The sequence below is a fragment of the Mustela nigripes genome, chromosome 7 (assembly GCF_022355385.1).
Source record: "Mustela nigripes isolate SB6536 chromosome 7, MUSNIG.SB6536, whole genome shotgun sequence".
NCBI classification, from domain to species: domain Eukaryota; kingdom Metazoa; phylum Chordata; class Mammalia; order Carnivora; family Mustelidae; genus Mustela; species Mustela nigripes.
The window spans coordinates 35159236-35178695 of record NC_081563.1 but is presented as its reverse complement, the minus strand read 5'-3'; the positions used below and the strand labels follow the sequence as shown (position 1 = coordinate 35178695).

General features: G+C 50.7%; 1 protein-coding gene across 1 annotated transcript; it reads right to left on the bottom strand.

The window, feature by feature from the left end:
* Positions 1-7106: 7106 nt before the first annotated feature.
* Positions 7107-19381, bottom strand: TMEM127 (transmembrane protein 127). The gene is made up of 4 exons (XM_059405549.1): positions 19229-19381; positions 18493-18810; positions 10345-10509; positions 7107-9551 (listed from the first exon to the last, which is right to left on the bottom strand). The coding sequence occupies exons 2-4, from the start codon at positions 18734-18736 to the stop codon at positions 9244-9246; spliced, it is 717 nt and encodes a 238-aa protein (XP_059261532.1). The 5' UTR covers positions 18737-18810; positions 19229-19381; the 3' UTR covers positions 7107-9243.
* Positions 19382-19460: the final 79 nt, after the last annotated feature.

Here is a 19460-nt window from a genome sequence, read left to right as displayed (position 1 = left end):
CTAACAGTATTCTGTAGCCTGGCCTCCCTTCCAGTTTATTATCAACAAACTGTTTTTCTTGTGTATTTCCAGAACCAGCTGAAAAGCTTTATTCCCTTTGTGTGTTTTTAAGTTGACCCAAAATTCTTCATCAGGAGCCTATCTTATGTAATTTAGGTTCTGCCTTTCAGACCCACCAAAACATAAAGTTGAGTAGGTCCAGCAATAATTCATTAGTAAAACAGAAGTAGTACATCCAGAATTGGGTATGAGCAGGATCAGGAGTATAAGTAAGCTATACCAGCAGGTAGCCTAGACATCCATATCATCTGCCGTTTGTGGACCAATACCTCTCCATCAGTCCATCCGTATGGCTGCACAGGAAGTGGGGTCCCTTTATGACCACTCGACAAAGGAGGGAAAAAAGCAAAATTTAATTGGCAGATAGGTCAGAATGGTATGTGGGTACAAGCAGAAAATGAACTGTGGCTGTACTGTAGCCCCACCTTGAGGTGATCTTGAAAGACATCAGCCAGGGAAATTCTCCCAGTGGATAAATTCTCTCAGTGGTTAAACCTGGCCATTCACTTTGTGTGGAAAGACATGTAATAACCATAGTTAGAATATATGTGGACTGGCAGTTGACTTGGCTGGTTGACAGACCTGGCAGGAGAAAGAAAGATGAAGGATGAAAAGGTCTGGGAGAGAGGTACGTATGTCGATGGACTATGTGAGTGGGACCGAAGTGCGCAGATGCCCATCCAAGAGTATCTACCATGGAGGAGGCACTAAACAACCAAGTAGAGAGAATGACTCAATTAATGTCAGATGCTATCAGCCACCTCAGTACCAGCACAATGGGCATGTGAATGAAGTAGCCACGTAGCAGGGATGGGAGTAAAACATGGACCCAAGAGCATGGGCTCCTACTCACAAAGGCTGATTCCACTGCTAAATGCCCAGCCTTGCAGCAATGAATCCAATGTTGAGCCTCCCAATGGCAGTATACCTCAAGGAAAGCAACCAGGTGCTTGACAACTTTGGGTACTTTCCATCCTGGGAATGGCATCAATTTATGTTGACTGGAATTACTACATTCTGGGTGTCGTTTGCCTCTTTTGCCCGCAGGGCCTCAGCCAGCACTAGTATCTTCAGTGTTGATTGTCTGACCCATTGACATAGGATCCCTCGTCAAAATGCATCAGAGCAAAGGACCCATTGCACTGTTTGGAGGCAGGACAATGGCACGTGACCATGGGATCCACTGGCCTTATCACATTCTGTACCATCTGGATGCCAGCATGAACAGAGAAGGAACAGCCTGTGAAGACACAGCTGAGGTTCCAGCATAGAGATGGTACCAACTAAGGATGGGCTACCACCTACCACAGCACAATGTACGGTCTGTCAACTGTCATTGTGCTGCTATGTCCCAATAAGAAGGTCTAGGGGCACCTGGGTGGCTCAGTCATTAAGCGTCTGCCTTTGGCCTTGGATCCCAGGGTCCTGGGATCAAGACCCGCATTGGGCTCCCTGCTCCGCGGGAGGCCTGCTTCTCCCTGTCCCACTCCCCCTGCTTGTGTTCCCTCTCTCGCTGTCACATGAATAAAATCTTTTTAAAAAGAAGAAGAAGAAGATGAAGAAGAAGAAGAATAGAGATAGGTCCTTGGCGCAAGGGGTGGAAATAGGAGTGACTTCACTTAGCATTAAGCCCAGTGATCCCGTTGGGTATTTCTGTCACTGCAACTCTGCACTCCAAGGGCTTTGAGGTCCTATTTCCCAAAGATGAAGTCTTTTCATCAGGGGCTACAGCAAAAATCCCATTGCACTTTAATTTACAAGTGCCACGTGGCACTTTGAGCTCTTCATGCCAAGGGAGCAGCAGGCAAGAAGCAGGAGTCACCACCCTGGCAGCAGTAACTGACCCTGATTATCAGGAAGAGTCAGGGCTGCAGTTATACAACCAGGAGCAAAGAGGAAGATGTTTTCAACCCTGATGCAGTCCAGATGGCTGTCTCATTGTTATACCCTGGCTCAGTTTTGAAAGTAAATGGAGAAGTGCAGCAGCCAAGGCTTGAAAAGGACGTGGTGACCAGGCACTCAGCAGAGGGACTTCTTGAGGGGAGAAGCACCTAAAATGGGTGGTAGAGGAGGAAGAAGGTAACGGGGGCTCAAGACCAGCTGTAGTGGTGGGAAATGTGGCTCATCCCATTAACCATCAGCCTCCCTCAGAAAAGTCAAGCTGCTCCCAAAGCCTATACAAAGAGGTGGGTCTGAGTAGTAGGCATAAGGAATATTGGACACCATGATATGCCATCAGGTCCACCTTCAGGACTGAAGGGCTTCTTGCCCCTACCTACTTTGAGTAGCTGGAAGACAGCACTCAGTTACCAGCCCACTTCAGGAACTGCCCTCGGGTGACACATTTCCTCAACCAAGGTAACACTGTCCTCTGTAGGTACAGCATGCATCCAATGACTGACCGAAGCTAGTGTGTAAAGGCTTGGTTCTCCCACCCCAATTCAGGACAACTCAAAAGGCCATCCCAGCTTCAGAACTGGGGAGTTAGCTCAGGCATTTACACCACACCTTCCTCCTCTGACCAAGATTACTTCCTTCCCTTCCTCCATATGTGTTGAACCTGAGATCACCTCTAATACCACATGCTAATCTTCATCTCAGTCTGCTGCCCAGGGGACCCAACCTGAAAGAGCCTCTGTCATCAAGCTCAGTAGAGTGTGTCTGTCCAGAGAGCTGGTACTGGAAGTCAGGTCATGGGCTCTCTGCCTGGGAAGTGCTATGGGCACTGCATACTCCCCTCCAGCTGTCTTTCTCTGGTATCCTTAGCAGATGCCCTTGTCCTCTGACCTGCCCTTCCTCATGACAGGTTCCTCATGCAGGCTCCAGGTCCCACACCGGACATCATCTCTCCTGGTTTGGGGATCTGGCAGGAGGAGGAAGCACCAATCCATTGACTTGGCAGCAAATGTAAAAACCATTTCGTAGGCATTATACCTGAGGACAGGCATTCCCCAGAGAAGTAAATGGGCCCGTTGTAAGCTAATTCGGCTTTGATGCCCATGCCTTGGTCTTTTCCCCAAGTACTTGGAAAGTAATTTGCCTGAGTCTGATGCAAACCCTGGACTCCAACTGTCCAGCCACAAGGCAACACTAATTGCCTTCTCTTCCCTTCAAAATGGTATGTAACCAAAAGCTCTGTTCATCAATTATTCAGAACAAAGTGTTGACAGCATTCATCCACTTACTCATCCATATGTGCAATCTTTTCCTAGCAGGCAGTTTCTCCTAATTTACAAGTTAGAAACAATTCATGGAAGCATCTGTTTTTGTCATCAAGGACAGAGCTGTGTTTGAAACCACCAGGCCAAAGATACCTCGTGTCAGCTCTTCCAGAACCAGATCAAAATCCCTTGGATAAAAGAGACTCACTCCAGCCCTTAAACAAGAGATTAGTGTGAGCCTAGGGCTGCTGTTGGCCATCTTCCCCACCTTTGGAGAGAGACTTCCTAAGCCCATGAACAGAACAGAGAGAGAGAAAGAGAAATAATGTTGTGACATTATCATTTGAGCACCTGGATCTAGCCAGGTCACCTTTTCAGTTATAGGAAACAATAAATTCTATTTAAAATAGTTCTCCGGTGCGGTGCCTGGGTGGCTCAGTGGGTTAAAGCCTCTGTCTTTGGCTCAGGCCACGATCTCAGGCTCCTGGGATCGAGCCCCACATCGGGCTCTCTGCTCTTCAGGGAGCCTGCTTCCCTTCCTCTCTCTCTGCCTCCTTGTGATCTCTGTCAAATGAATAAATAAAATCTTTTAAAAAAAAATAGTTCTCTGTTAAGAGTTCTGGATCCTGCGGCTTTAGGTATTCTGATAATACCTTTGCATTCCAGGACCTCATGGGTTGGGTCCATCCACCTTATCACTCCCCTCCAGTGAGTTATCACACTGCTCAAAACACTCACTGTCCCCCAAAGCCTGTCCCTTTCTTTCTGGCTTTCACCCCATTGATTACATTACCCTCAAGAGAGCCTACCCATTCTTCAAGGCCCATATAAAGTCTCTCCCCCTTCATGAAGCCTTCCTGGACCATTACAGTCTCAAGGGGCAGTCAGGAGCCCTTGTCAGGTCTCTGCTTTACAGATTTCCTTTTTTCTGACAGCTGGACTGGAAGGTCTTTGAGGGCAAAGACTGTTAATAATTTTGCATCCTTCACAAAGCACACTGTGTTCATTTTATTTGGTGTGTGAACAATGCGTAAGAAAACATCACCCCCTGGTCCTAATGAACTCAAAATGTAAAAAACAAGACATAAAGCCTGTCAGTATAATTGTGTGTTCAAAGGTCAAAGAATGCACAAAATTCTCTCACCACTCTACTAGAAGCAAACAGGTGGGAAAGAATGAGACTAAGGGACAGCCTTCTCCTTTTTAAAACAAAACCCACCCACCACCCCAAGGTTATTCCAGAAGGAAACTCCCTGCTGATAGTGGTGGCACTAGAAATCTAGGTGAGAGAACCCCAAAAGGAAGGTAAAACCAAGATGGAAGACTGAGCTACAGTGTCTAATCAGACTTCACCATGTAGGGAAGATCCTTTACATAAGGGCTAGCTGCCATTTTTGCTACAGAGACAAAAAGAACAGGAAGCTTCCAGACAGGGCTGCCTACAGGCCCTGTGCCTTCAGCCCCATCCTCAGAGCCATACAAGCCCTTAAGTAAGATGGAACCACAGATGTCTCTTAAAGTTTTTCATTACTAAATTCTATAGACACATGGTTGGGGTAAAGAGCCTCTACCTCTCCTTGAACTCATCTTACAAAGACCCTCACTACCCACTGTGTTGTTCTCCCACTCAGCTTAGTGGGCAGGTCAGGCCAATAAAAATCCTTCAGTTTTGTTTTGTTTTGTTTTTTGTTTGAATGAGTAAGCAGGAGAGCAGGACAAGGGGAGAAGGAGAAGCAGATGCTTAACCGACTTAAGTCAGCAGGCACCTCCTTAAATCCTTCAGCTCAGGTCATAATCCTGGGGTCCTGGGATCGAGCCCCACATCAAGCTCTCTGCTCCGAGGGGAACCTGCTTGTCTCTCTCCCTCTGTGCTCCCCCTGCTTGTGCTCATTCATGTGCTTGCTCTCACTCTCTCTCAAATCTTTTTTTAAAAAAGATTTTTTTAATTTATTTGACCGACAGAGAGCACAAGTAGGCAGAGAGAGGGGGGAAGCAGGCTCCCTGCTGAGCAGGGATCCTGCTGTGGGGCTCCATCCCAGGACCCTGGGATCATGACCTGAGCCAAAGGCAGAGGCTTTAACCCACTGAGCCACCCAGGTACCCCAAACAAATAAAATCTTAGAAAACTAAAATTAAATCCACTCCCACAAAAAATGCAGGACAGAAGGCTATTTGAAACCAAGGGCCCAAAGTGTATTAGTTCCTTTGTCTCCCCACAGAACCTTGAGTCCTATGAATTTAGTGGCTGATGGAGTGCACATTTGTAGATGAGATGTCAGCTGAAGATTCTCTAGTTATTTTAAGAAAACTGTTCTTCCCCAAGATGTAACCACCTCTTCCTCTGTTCCCCAAGGTTCTCTCCTTGCTGCTCTTCATACCCTGCATCTTCTTATCCATGAGCCCCTTTAGGCCCACACTGCTGGCTCTGCCTCCATGTCGTGAGACGCCAGGCCCTGGGAGCCAAGAGTGACTGCTCTCTTCTTCCCCTTCTGCCCGCTTTCCAGGCCACACACCACTTCCTGTTTCCCATACCCTCTGACTCTTCCACTTAGTATAAGGCTGAGCCTCCTCCACACTGTCACCAGTCATTAAAATAAACCTGGGTCTCTCCTTCCTCTCCTCAAAACCTGTCCAGGACTCCCCACTTCTTAGAGTGCCTTAAATGGGCCCCTCTCACCTTTCTAACCTCTTCTCTCACATCCTGGCCTTCAGTTGTGCTTCTGCTCTTGCTATCCCCTCGGTGGGAGTTCCCCACACCCTACCTCCAAACCCTCACTGCGGGCCTGACTCAAGCTTCCTCCTCCAGGAAGCCTTTCATAATTGCTCAAGTCACAACCAGCCTCCCTTCTTGGCACACTTTCCCCGACTGTCCATTAGACCACTTACTTCACTGCCTTTTTGTGAACAAGTCTATCTCCTGAACTAAGAATATAAAAGCCTTGGAGACAGGCCCATTGGTCCTCATGTTTCTTCTTGTAGTGCCCAACAGTACCTTGTATATAACGCAAGGCACCATTCGTAAATATCTGAAATGAAAGGAGAGAGAACACATTCCTAGCTCTCAGTAAGTATGTATACTCTCCCAAGGAATAAAAAAATAACACCTGTTGGGGCGCCTGGGTGGCTCAGTGGATTAAGCCGCTGCCTTCGGCTCAGGTCATGATCTCAGGGTCCTGGGATCGAGTCCTGCATCGGGCTCTCTGCTCAGCAGGGAGCTTGCTTCCCTCTCTCTCTCTCTCTGGCTGCCTGTCTACTTGTGATTTCTCTCTGTCAAATAAATAAATCTTTAAAAAAAAAATAAATAAATAACACCTGAACGGGGTGCTCCTCAAAGGCAGCCTGAAGCTCTTTTACTGCGATGTCCATCTGGGGCCCAGAGTGTCGGCTGAATGAAGGGAAAGTGGGTAACCGTGTGAGGCATGGACACTGTAGAGCTCTTCCACAAGGTACACTCCCGGAACTATCTCCACTCACATGCCTCTCCCTGGAAGTGACCATTCCCTGTGGTTTCAAAAGAAAGTGCAGCTCCTTCCACAAGTCCTAGCTCTGAAGAAGTCTGTTTCTTCCCACACAATGGTTGGAGTTCAGAAGCAGCTTTCTCTTCTGCCACTAACGAGCAGCTACAGAGAAGAGCTCAGGGTTTGAAGTCAGGGACTTGGGCTGGAGGTCTCTACTGCTCCTAGCCTTGGGACCCTGGTGCAGAAGTTGTCAGGATTAGGAGGGTCTTAAAAGGAAAAATGCCTTGCATTTGAATAAACACATGCAAGCATTCCCTCCCCATTTTTTTTTAATTACACACTTAATCATAAATTTCTCCTGCTTTTCTAGGAGCAAGGGAACAAACCAAGTCAGGGAAATTGTGACAGAAAAATGACAGGGAGCCACTGGCATTTACATTCTTATTTGTAATTTGTTTTTTGTTTTGTTTTGCTTTTTAATTTCTTTTCTAGAAAAAAAAAAAAAACACAACCAGGGGAATTTATATGACAAACTATCCATGTCAGGATGGCAGGGGAAAAGAGAAAGGCCAGAGGTGTGGGGAAGCTAATAAAAAGTGGGTTCCGAGTCACGTGGAATGGTCCACAGGGTCATGTCTAGGTCCTCACGAGATGACTAGTCACTTTGGCATGCGTGTTTGGTGCCCACTCTCTTGTTCTGCCTGCTTAGACCCTCATGGTCAGAGAGAGCTGGCCACACCCTGGAGATCTGCCAAAGGCAAACTTGGACTTTACAGAAAGACATAAGACTTAATTTAGCTCCTTGGTTTTGTGCTCAGGTATCATACTGCAGTCTTTCTTGCCTAAGGGAAGAGTCTGGAAGAGTGAGAGTCACCCTGGGACACACTTTGGCATCAGAGTGAACTCCAGGCAGCCGCTCACTCATGCACAGACATGGTCTTCACCTCCCACACAGGCATCTGTCCAGACATCCCCAGGCAAACTCGCTGAAGAAGGACAAGGGACAAGAGAGTCCCTTTCTAGCCACAATTCGACAGTGGTATCCACTCTCCAGTCTTGCTCTGTCTATTGCCTGTGAAAGGAAACTGGGATCCAATCTTCTTTTCAGCTCAGCACCAGACACTGATTCCAAAGAGCTTGGCCATCTGGATCCACGTTGAAGGTCTCTCAAGTTTCTCCCACTTTGTGCCCCAGATCTCCAGGCCCAGCATTCAGCCAGACCCAGAGCCTTGTGTGGCAGACGGGACAGAATGATGGCCGGGCAAGAAAGAGCCGAGAGCGCACGGCAAGACCAGAGTACATTCAAGAAGAGAAAAGGGGCATGCAGCAAGCTGTTGCCCCAAATCACAGTCTAGGGGACACACTGAGCCTGAAGGGCACAGCCAGGAGTGCTGCTCTGAAGGGCTGCTTCTGGCACCTCACGCAACGGGACCCCACTGGTTGCGGTTCTTATGTGGTGCATGGCGGGTTTCCTGCCCTGCTATGGCCCCTGTTCCTGCACGGAGGCCAGGTTACATCTCAGTGCCACAGTCCTGAGGAGCACCACGCTGGCCAGCCAGCCAGGCCACAGTCCTCAGCCCTCAGGGCCGGGGCCGACAGGGCACTGGGTTCCACAGGAAGGGCCCAGGGGAGGAGGCAAGGGAAGAGGCTGCATTCTGCTGGAAGAGGTTCAGGGAAGAGCTGCCTGGGGGAAGCCGTGGCCCAAAACAGTGCTGAGCCAAAAGAAATGGGATAAAATGTCTGAAAAAACGACAACAGGCTTGTCGCTAGTTTAAAAAGACTATTGTTGCTGTTGATTGGTTCTTTTTCCTTTTAAAACCACTCACATTTTAAAAGGTGAAGGGGCTAGGGGGACATGGCCCGCCCTTACTCTGATCCTTTATGGGCACCAGGGGGCCTCAGGCCCATGCCAGCTGCTGCGCTCCCTGCCTGGGCTCCAGCCGCCCACTCAAGGGCAGGGCGGAAGAGCGCAGGCTCAGCTTCCTGACAGCAATTCCTTCTTCCCAGAAAACCAGAAGATGTGTGATGGGAAGTCCAAAGACTAAAGTGCAGAGAATTCCACGGAGCGAGCGGCCCGGGGCTGCAGCACTCCAAGTAGGAATTGGGGGTGGGGATCAGTCCAGGGCTATAGTGGTGGGACAAACACTGACTGTTACGAAATGAGCCTACAGGGCCCAGTCCCCCTTTCCCTTTGGGCCTGCTGACACTTCTATCTGTAAGTCTCCACCATCAGCAGCTCCCCAGGGAAAGTCCCAGTTTCAAAGCTATGGCCCATGAAGGGAGAAAACTTGTATGACCATCCCTGGCTGGTAATGACTAGTGACCACAAAGGGACAGGAAGGTGACAAGAGGGGAAACAGTGCATTATATAAAAAATCTGTGAATCCCAGGTTTCGAGAGCAGGGATACATGAACCACCCTAAAGGCAGAGTCTCTCCTGGGAAGGTTTGGTGAAATGGTCAGGATCCTACCAGTGAGGCCTGCTGGGGAAAGGAGCTCCTCTGGGTTTGAGAGGCGCTGCAGAGTGGGGAGGGGCTGCTGCAGAAGAAAGCCCTGGGCCAGCATTAGGGTGTGTAGGCCGGGGGTGGCTGGAATTGGTTGATGACCTCATACTCTGCTGGATAGGGCTCGTTCTCCTCCATCTCGGACAGCAGCTCCAAGGCCTGCTCCTCCTCCTCAGTGGGGTAGTGGCGCAGGAGGTTGGCTGCCGTGGCCAGGATTGAGGCCCCACCAGCTCCTGCTACCAGGTAGAAACTAACAGCAAAGGTGACATAGACCTGGGACCCATGGTACTTCTTATGTTGCTGCTGCTGGGCCAGGATGAGTTCGGAAGCCCAGTAGGAAAAGCCGATGACGGTGGCACACTGCAGGACTGGGAGACAGAGAGACATCAGAGAAGGGAAGTTAGGAGGCATCTTGCAGTCAGGATGCTTCAAGAACCAACTGAGCCTCTCCCCAAACCCCATTCACAGAGAACTTGCCTGCTCCCAGACCCTGTGACAGGGAGCTTTCTTGGCCATGGGATTCTCCGGCAGGGACAGGGATGGGGATGGGGGCTGGGGCCAGATGCCTGACTGCTTCTGGGCCAGAGTCTTTCTGTTTCCAGAATTTGGAATTGGGATACCAGGCTGCTAGAAGTCACTGGGTGCTTGAAAGGGATAGACTGGGTCATGCAGTTGGGGGGCCAGAGTCGGCACCATCACAAGTCAAAATCAACACAGCAGCCCAGTCAGGAGGGAGAAGAGAAGCTGCATCGAAGCATAGAAAGGTGGCGTGCAGACGAGCCAGAAGAAGAGAGTCTGATGAGACCATGCATTCCCGGGGAGACACAGTGAGACACCCTGGTTCCCTCCCTGCTCGTTGTGGGCCCCATGAGTCCCACTGAGCTTTGGCTCCAGTTCTTAGCACTGAGATTTCTTACGGAATACTAATGATGGTCCCCTTCTACAGCTGGGCTGAGTGGGTTTGTGGTCCTGGCAGGCATACATGCAAACGCAAGCAGCAAGTCGCTATCACAGTCCATTGCTTTGTGAAAGGCTAGAGCTGAAAGAAGCATCTGGAATGGTATCTACTCACAGAAGCCTATTCATCCCCACCTGCAACTCCAGACGGGCGCCTCCGCCCCATGGCAGTTCCTTCCCCACGGTGAGCAGGCCCATGCTTACCTGTGAGGATGTGGGCGAAGGCATAGCGACGGGTGATCTTCAGGGCTGGATGCTTGGGCCCAAAGACATCGAGGAGGAATGCGGAGAGACTACACAGGATGCCCAGGAAACAGAAGGCGGCAATGACCCGCAGGAGCAGTACCGTCTGGGGATTCATGCAGAAATCTGTAGGGCAAGAACCAAATCATCAGGGCCCCACGTCCTCCCAAAGTCCTCCTGCTGGGAAGAGCTTGTATCTCCCACCCCCCGCCACCCCCGCCCCAGTCCTGGGGAATCAGCGGAGTATGGCGAGGGGCGCGTCTCAGCTCCTGCTCCTGCTCCCAGCCAGCCTGCAGAGGAGAGGAACTGCAGACAGGCTCCCCTGTGCCTCAAGTCCTTCTTCCCTTTCCAACAAAATCACGCTAAGTGCAGGGCTCCACTTCCTTGTACTTGCCACACTCTGCTAACCATTTGTAAAGACCCTGACAATTAGCCTGACATGTCAGCCCATTCTGCTAAAGCGTGCTTTAGACTGGCAGGAAAAGCCCACTGAGTTCTGAGCCGAGAGAGCCTCAGAGGCCGATTAACACTGTCTATCCAGTCACTCATTCAGTCCCTTGAAAGACACTGAAGCAGTTTAGAGAAACACAGAATTAAAAGTACTGAATAAATTAGGAAAGATGGCAGACCAGACTTTCACATTTATTTCTGCTTCCTCCCTGCACCCTACTAAAACAAAAGAAGGAAATTTTAAGGCATAAACCCTCACAAAGAAGAAAGGGTCAAAACAAAATTCTGGGAACCGGAAATTAAAGAGTTGGATCTACTTAGAATGGACTTAAAGGACTAGATTAGCTCAAGTCTAAGCCAGAAGTGTGAAAAGCTAAGAAGAGACTAGTTTATACCACAAAAGACTGACAGACTCCAAAACTGACACCTTCTAAAATGAGGGTGAAGCCATTGACGGGTGCATGCTCTTGCTCCACCACAATGAAGGAGTGAACCAAGAAAAAGAAAGATGCTCAAACAGGAGACCCGACATTTAGAGTGTCCCTGGGGTCAAGGAGAAGGGAGGTCCCAGGATGACAACCATATACCAGACACATAAAGTGAACTTCTAAGACTTAACACCTTTTTAAAAAAAGAAAATTGATCTAGACAACACTGTCAGTCCAGTTTTATATCTATTTAGTTTTGTATCTATGTGAACTAGTGCTCCCAGAAACACACAGAATAAAGGCTGATCCAAAAAGAAACCATTTTAAGCTTTGATAAAGAGAAATGGGCCTCAACTTCCTCTCTTTCCTCTAGTCTAGCGGTGGGCAAGTTCTTCTTTCATTTAGGCCATGGGTTGTCAGCTAATTTGGGACAATTTGGAAATGGCTGGCAATACTTAGACCATAGGCTCTTTTCCTGGGTCCTGATCTCAGGCGGAAAGGCTGTGGGATCACAGCAAGCAGCTGTGGGGCCAAGCCCTACATTCCCAGAAACACTGATCCTGAACCTAGAGGAAGGTAGACTGTTGCTTTGAAGTCCAAGAACCTGGAAGGGACCTGACCCCCACAAGGCAGACTCAAACCAACAGACACTGACATCCCTGGGTCTTGGGTAGAGAGTCTGGCCTCCCATACTGAAGAACCAGACCAGGTATCAAGAGACTCTGTGCCTTTGTGACAGCACACACTTCCTGCCTCAGGCTCAGAATTCACCAGGCAGATGCTGGCTTAGCCCACACGGGACTCCTGAGCCTTGATCTGGCTACAGATCTTCCATTAAGCTGCCCCAGAATTATCCGCTACTCTCCTGTCAGCTAACCATCTGTCTGGGGCCCAGTATTCCAGCCTGGGAAACTGTCTGCGGCCAAGAGGCTTCCTTTGTGTAAGATTGGCCAGCAGCCGGGGCTAGCCTTCACTTAACCCAGCCCTGCAGAGCCTAAGACAGCTGGCCTGAAGGAGCCTAGAAACCCAAGGGCCTCTCTGCAAGCAAAGCTCCCAGAGGCAGATGCTATTTCCTGCCTTTATTGGTGTATCTTTAAAAGCTCTCTGAGATAGCTCCTATCGGGCTCCACTCAGCAGGCAGCAGGGATGGGGCAGGACCAGTGTTCTAGGACTTCCGAGAATAACCTGAGAGCGGCAGGGCTCACATCGCGCTCTGAGCTCAGCAGGCTCTGTTCTGATTCCAGCAGCGTTCCTTAATGTGGCCAGGTACTCCGAGTGGTGCTTTAATTGTGGTTCTTAAAAATCAACTCAACTTGAACCATTACTTTTCTTCCCCAAAGACTTATTTATTCATGAAAGCGAGCGAGCACATGCACAAGTGCAGGTGAGAGAGGGCCAGAGGGAGAGAGACTCCCAAGCAGACGGTGCACTGAGTGTGTAGTCTGATGTGGGGCCGATCTCAGTCCCTGAACTCACAACCTGAGCCAAAACCAACAGTAAGAGGTCAACTGGCTGCACCTTCCAGGCGCCCAACAGTTAGTTTTCACTGAAGAAAGAAATACACCAGGGCTGAATTCAGACACTTTCTTCAGCTGCAGAGGAAGTACAGGATGTCCATTTTATTACCATCCTTAAAAATGTATATTTATTGGGTGCCTGGGTGGCTCAGTTGGTTAAGTGACTGCCTTCAGCTCAGGTCATGATCCTGGAGTCCCGGGATTGAGTCCCACACCGGGCTTCCTGCTTGGCAAGGAGTCTGCTTCTCCCTCTGACCCTCCTTCTTCTCATGCTCTCTCTCTCATTCTCTCTCTCAAATAAATAAATAAAATCTTAAAAATATATACATTTATTATGTACACTCCTATATGTCTTATGTTTCGTAATACTCTTATTTAAATAATAAGGAAAACTTGCACATGATAAGAAGATTCAGGGAAGATATTCCTCCCTTTCCTAATGTCCAACTGCTCCTCCCAAGAGACAAACATTGTTGGTTGTTTCTGGTGTACCACTCCAAGGAATAGCCTGTGCACCAGAGAGGTCAAAGTTTCTAGTTGGGGTGTCAGCCTGGCCCAGTCAATAGAGTGTGTGACTCTTTATCTCAGGGTCATGAGTTCAAGCCCCACAATGGGCATGGAGCCGACTTAAAAAAAAAAAATGTTATTTTGGTTAAGCCTCCCTGCACTCCGGGGGATTCATCACACAGCTTGAAGAACTCAGAGGCTCCAGGAGGTTATGTGACCTCCTCCAGGTCACACAGTAGATGGAGTTAAGACCCCAAACCTGCATTAGGCTCCCTTGCACCATGATGCTCGGAAACACCAAGCACCAGAGTTAGCAGTTTCATTTTTCCCTGATGGACATAATTAATCTAACCCTAAAGGGCAGTCTTTGAATGGAGGTTCCAAACCTAAAAGGAATGCTGTCAGAGTCACCGCCAGAGCCAGCAGCTGCTGAGCTCACTAGGGGAACAGCTGGAATCATGAAACCTCTTCTAGGCAGGAAAAGATTTGGTTCATGAAGCCATGAAGAGTGCTTACACTGGCAGTTACTGGGCAATATCTGCTTGATGTGGTCTAGGCTTCTGCAGCCATGAGAGCCTGGCTCTTAGAAGCAGCAGGGACACCGGAAAGGCACCAGACGTGGCACCAAATCCTAGACGGACCACAGACTGTGTTAGCTCCAACAAGTCACTTAGCTGCCCTCATGCACCCAGTGAAAGCTATAACACCTGCTCCCCATACACAGGGCTGTGCTGCTAGTCACCTCACGCCATGCCAGGAACAAGCCCGTAGGGCCTGCCACCAGCCTACTCCCTCGGCACGGGGCCGTACAGCTGGGCCGCCATGGCGTCGTCCCTGGTATGCCTTTCCTCCTTCCACTGGTACTTTGTCAGCACACATCAGCCAGTGTGGGCCAGGGCAAGAGCCTACTAAAGCCAGACTAAGGTTCTGCCCGGCCATCATGATGATATGATGCAGATACAGAGCCTCTGACCCAAAATTCAAATGGGTTTTGTTTCAACATGACTGCCTTCTCCACTCCAAAGCCGTGAGTGAACCCTTAGGTTTGGTGGGGAAGCCGAACGTAAACTTCCCTTGGAGTGATGCTTACAGATACACCAGGGGTCTGCCTCGCATCCCAGGCAGCTTCTCATCGGAGGGTCTCAGAGCACACGGAGAAGCCAGGTGGAGTTATCCCAGACACACTCGGAACCCAGCTCTGACTCTCCTCGGGTCATGATCTCCCATGTCTGTTTCCCAGACTGATGTCTGGCAGGGGGAGCAATGAATGCCCAGCGCCTCGAGGGCTGCTCAGGGGAAGCAAAATCCCCAAGGGTGATGTACGTATGATTTTATTTGTGGAGAGAAATGGCACACGGGGCAGGGTCCTAATTTCAAACAAGTGCAGTATATACACTCTGGTAAGACAGAGAACACAGCCCATTCTCCCGTCGTGCTATTTATTTTGGTAATTATTGCTGACTGTCCCCTCCAGTCACCAGAGAAGAAGGCAGCTGCTGTGTAATAGGATCCCAAGGAATTGACTTTGTCCAAGGTCACTGGTGAGTCACTGGGTTGGATCTGTTTTGAAGGCCCTGGCACTTCCCATCTACCTGCCCATTGCTCCCATTACAGGCAGGAAGAGTAAAGTGGCGTCTGGACAGTACCATTCTTCTGCCTCATCTTCCCTCCCTTCGGCCTTCACTGGAGTCCCTGGGAGTTAGAGACCCTTCCCCAGGGCCCGTATCATTCTCTGCACTCAGCTCAGCCATCCCACCTGCATAGCCCACTGTGACTTTTGGGCTTCCAAACAGGTTTCTAACACAGGACTCCAGCAGGGCCCTCTAGTGCCTGGCTGGGTATCACCAGATACGAGCTTCTAGCAGAGCTGCCTCTGGGGACAGGCCCCCACGGCCAGGCAGGCGTCAGAAGTGACAGCTGCATTAGTCACCACCCAGCAGGCGCACTGGCCCTTCCTGATAGGGCCCTGCATTTCCAGTGGCTTGTTGTCAACTGTGATTCACTGACTTCAACCCCCCAAACTTCCTCATTCTCCAAAGATGCTTCCTGAAGTTGTTGTCAGAGCTGCCCTTTGCTGGCCACACTCAATAGAGAGGGTTGGGGCTCAGAAGGAATGATTATCTGTGCCCCCCCCCCCCCGCCCCTTGCTTGGGGCCACCAGCAGTCTGAGCAAATCTCTGGACTTGGGCCTGGCGAGGAGCTGTGTGAGAAGCAGGCACCCCCTGGGGAGCAGAAGGATTCAGGACCAAATCTGTTCAGCCGGCCAGCATTGGATAAAGCCTTTTGGAGATCTGCAAATGACAGCGGGAGCGTGAGTGGCTTTGCCTCAGGCTCACTGACTTGAGCCAGAATGTTGAGGCAATGATGGATAAGAACCACAGCTTCGGCGGGACTTGTGAGAAAAACTCCACTAGAATCGGGAAATAATAAGCCTTGGACAACTCTGATGGAAGGAAAAAGAAACCTAGAGTGTGCTCAGGTGCGATGGGAAGAGTGGGGTCCACAGCACGCACACCAGCTCTGTGCCTCCAAGCCCGTGGTACCCGACCTCCCTGAGCCTGCAACCTCTGTGAACTGGAAGTGGGGCAGCACCTATCCAATAAAGACACTTAGGAGAAACTAAAGCCAGACATGGTGTGTGCCCAGCACAATGCCTGGCACTTGGACAGGGGGCTGAGAAACAGGAAGGCACTGCTCTGAGGCCTGCCAGCCCTGCCCATCCTCCTTCCCCTGCACAGACCTGATAAGGCTTGTTTTCCCTCTGGTAGCATCTACTGCCATCACATCTGTGCCCCAAAGCTCCGTTCCCTCCCAAGATAGAGAATATCCCAGGCTTCCATGTTAGGATATGGGTTAGACCCTAAGGATCAACAAAATCGCATAGGATAGCCCGTGTCTAAAGGCCCACTGGGTAAGCAAAAACCCAACAGGTACAGAGTAAAGGAAGAAGAAGCAATTGGGCCCTCCTAATTCCTTGCCTTCTTCTGTGATGGTTCGTGAGGTACCATGGTCACCTCTCTTATAAATGGACACCCGTGTGCTCCTAGCTTATAACAGCTAAGAAAATGGCCACAGAAAAGCAGGTTCAAACTATCCACGGGTTGGGGCGCCTGCGTGGTTGAGCGTCTGACTCTTGGTTTTGGCTCAGGTCACGACCTCGGGGTTGTGGGTCCAAACCCCATGTTAGGCTCCACGCTCAGTGTGGAGCCTGCTTGTTCCTCTCCCCCTGCACCCCCCCCCCAATAAAAAGAAAAATCTTAAAAGAACCACACAAGCAAAAAATTATCCACGGGTTAAGATCCCTAAACACATGAGTAAATGTAATGTAAAGATTAAGGCAGCATGCTTTATAAAAGACAAAATCTGGCTTTAAAAACTTCTTAAAAAGGGCAAATATATATGTAAACAAAGGAGAACCTGCATCAAGAATTTATTTTTATTTTTCAATGCCTTTGACAAGGGTGCACTCCAAAGTGGAGTAGACGGGAGGTCATTCTCGATGACACAGAAGTCAAGCAAAGGTTAAGATGCGCACACACACGAGACAGCATCATTTTGCACTGGAGTCAATGCAGCTGTGCCCCCAGCTCTGAGGCCCTGGAGAGATCACTTCATGTCTGAGCCAAGCTTCCTTGACCTCTGGAAACAAGGATCAGAGTGCCACCCACTCCATCATACGAACTTGGTGAGCCTCCCAAGGAATTATTTGAAAGGGAGAAGAAGCATCATAAACTCTCTCCTGGCTTGTGGGAGATACCACATCCCCAAAACCCTGGAACAGCAGGGAATTGATGGCAAAGACCTGATTGGAGTGGTGGAAAGGCAGCAGTTGTGCTCCAAAGAAGGTACCATGCTGAGGAAAAAACCATCCAGACTCCAAACCAGCTTGATGGCCTTTCTGCCACCAGCTATAGGCCAGACAAAAGCTGCATGTCTCGAGGCCTCCATCATCGTGTGTATAACTTGGGTCTTAATGAGCCAAACCAGCATAGACCGTCATTATGGTGAAATCTGGAAATGAACCAGACATTCCCATCCTGTTCTCTACAAAACTTAGCTAAAGCCTTAAAAACTCAGAGATGCAAAACAGCAAGAGAACTCTTGGAGAAAGGCAACACTAGGCTACAAGGTTACAGCTTTTCAGATTAGACCTGCAGAAGTGGTATGTAAGTCACAGCACAGAAGGGAATTTGACCTTTTCACCAAATCCCAGGGCCTGAATCCTTAAAGAGGCAAGGTGAAGATATTTAATGCTTCTGATACATGGGGTAATGAACATCTGGAATGTATCATAGCCCCAGGGAGTGGTCCAGAGAGGAAAATATGAAGACCTTCACAAATGGTTCAAAAGACCTTGGGGGTGATGAACTATGCTGTTACTAAAGGCTTCTTGGGGTCCTCTGACCATTTTTTGGGTAGACACCAGGCAAGTGCAGTCCTGCCCTCACACAGCCTTTACTCTCATTACTGGAGATAGGGCTGGGCAGGATGACCTATGGGGCTCCCTGGAACAGCCCCCCACTCCCACCCCCACATTGGTCTCTTCTGTGCCCAGTAAAGAGCACAGTCCCTTTCTCCTTTGCTCTGCCTGCCTAGCTAGGAAGCAGGATGATGAACAAAGCAACCTTACCTCAGTCAAGACCATTTGTAAAGGTTCCAAGAGTCAAATTCCAATTGTTTTTACTGAGAGTGGCAACAAAACTGACTTCTGGTTATGGGAAATGCCATAGACTCCTTTTTCTCTAGCAAAAATTCCATTATAGCAGAACTCCAAAATATCTTTCAAAATCCAGCCACATTAAAAAAAAAAAAAAAAAGTTCCTTTTCTCCCTTCAACAGGCTGCCCCAAGAAACCTTCCCATATCCCATGGGTTCCTTAGAAGGGGGCAGCTAATTGTGATGCCTAGCACCCTTATCTGTTCTCAATACACAGCGCCCTTCCGCCGGCAGAATCCGAAAATAGCAGCAGTCCAGATTAGCACGGCGTGAGAAGTAGGTGCCTGGCTGAATAACATCAGAATTAATGAAGGGCCAGACCCCAAACAGAGCCACCTGGTGGGCATGAACACTAGGCAGGAATGGGGCTGCTTCCTTCAAGCCAAGTGCCTGCCCCTGGCTATCTCTGCTCCAGCCCGCACCACATTCAGCTCTCAGCCAAGGAGGCTCTACCACTCAGAAAGAAGAGGGCCGGCGCGCAGCGCCCTCACCTTTCAGCAGGTCCGGGTGCACGTAGCCCAGCACGTCGGAGACCCCCAGCTCCTGGCGGGAACAGGTGCCACCGTGGATGTGCAGCCAGGCAGGCTCGGCGAGGGCAGTGCACAGCGCCGTGATGGACAGGGCACCCGGCAGAGCCGAGGCCAGGCTACGCTCCGGCTGCTTGGGCAGAGCGCTGCCTCCCGGGCTCCTCCGCCGGCGCCCGCCGGGCAGCCCTGCGCCTCCGGGGGCGTACATGCCCGGGGCCGCCCGCCGTCGCTCCGAGGTCGCTGCTGGTCACCGCGGACCTCCGCAGGGCGCGCTGAGCCTGCCTGTCCCGGGGAGGAGAGCAAGACGCTGGGTTCACAGAAGGGGAGGCCGGCACAGCGGTGTTAGGGCCCACACGGGAGGATAGGGGGTGGGACCTGGGGCCAAGCACAGACAGGAGGGCTGCAGGGAGTCGGGGGTGGGGGGCGGGGACGGGGTCTCTGGAATGGGGCTGCGGAGGTGCGGAACAGGGACCCGGAGAGGACTGCGAGCCGGTCGGGATCTGGGCAGACCGGAGTTGGGGCGTGGGTATCGGTTACCCATGCGAGAGACACCCGGCTCTGGGGTCTCGGCCAGAGAGTGCCGAGGGGTCGAGGACCAGACTGGGCCGCTGGGATCGGGGATCCGGGATCTGGGAACAGTGCTCAGGCTGCGACCTGTGGCCAGAAACGACCCTCCACCACACCGACCCCTGTTCCTCACCGGTCAGCAGGCCTCAAGGCCGGTATGGCGCCGCTCCGTTCCGTCACGGGCTCTGCAGCTGCCTGGGGCAAAGCGATCCCGGGCCCTAAACCCGCAACGCCCGGACCGACCCGGGCCCGATCCACTTCCGGCTTCCTCCACCTCTGCCTCCGCCTCCTCCGGCACCCCGCCCCGTCCCCCGCGCGCGTCACAGCCTGGGCGCGCCCCCGGCTCCTTGCGCAGGGCCTCACGG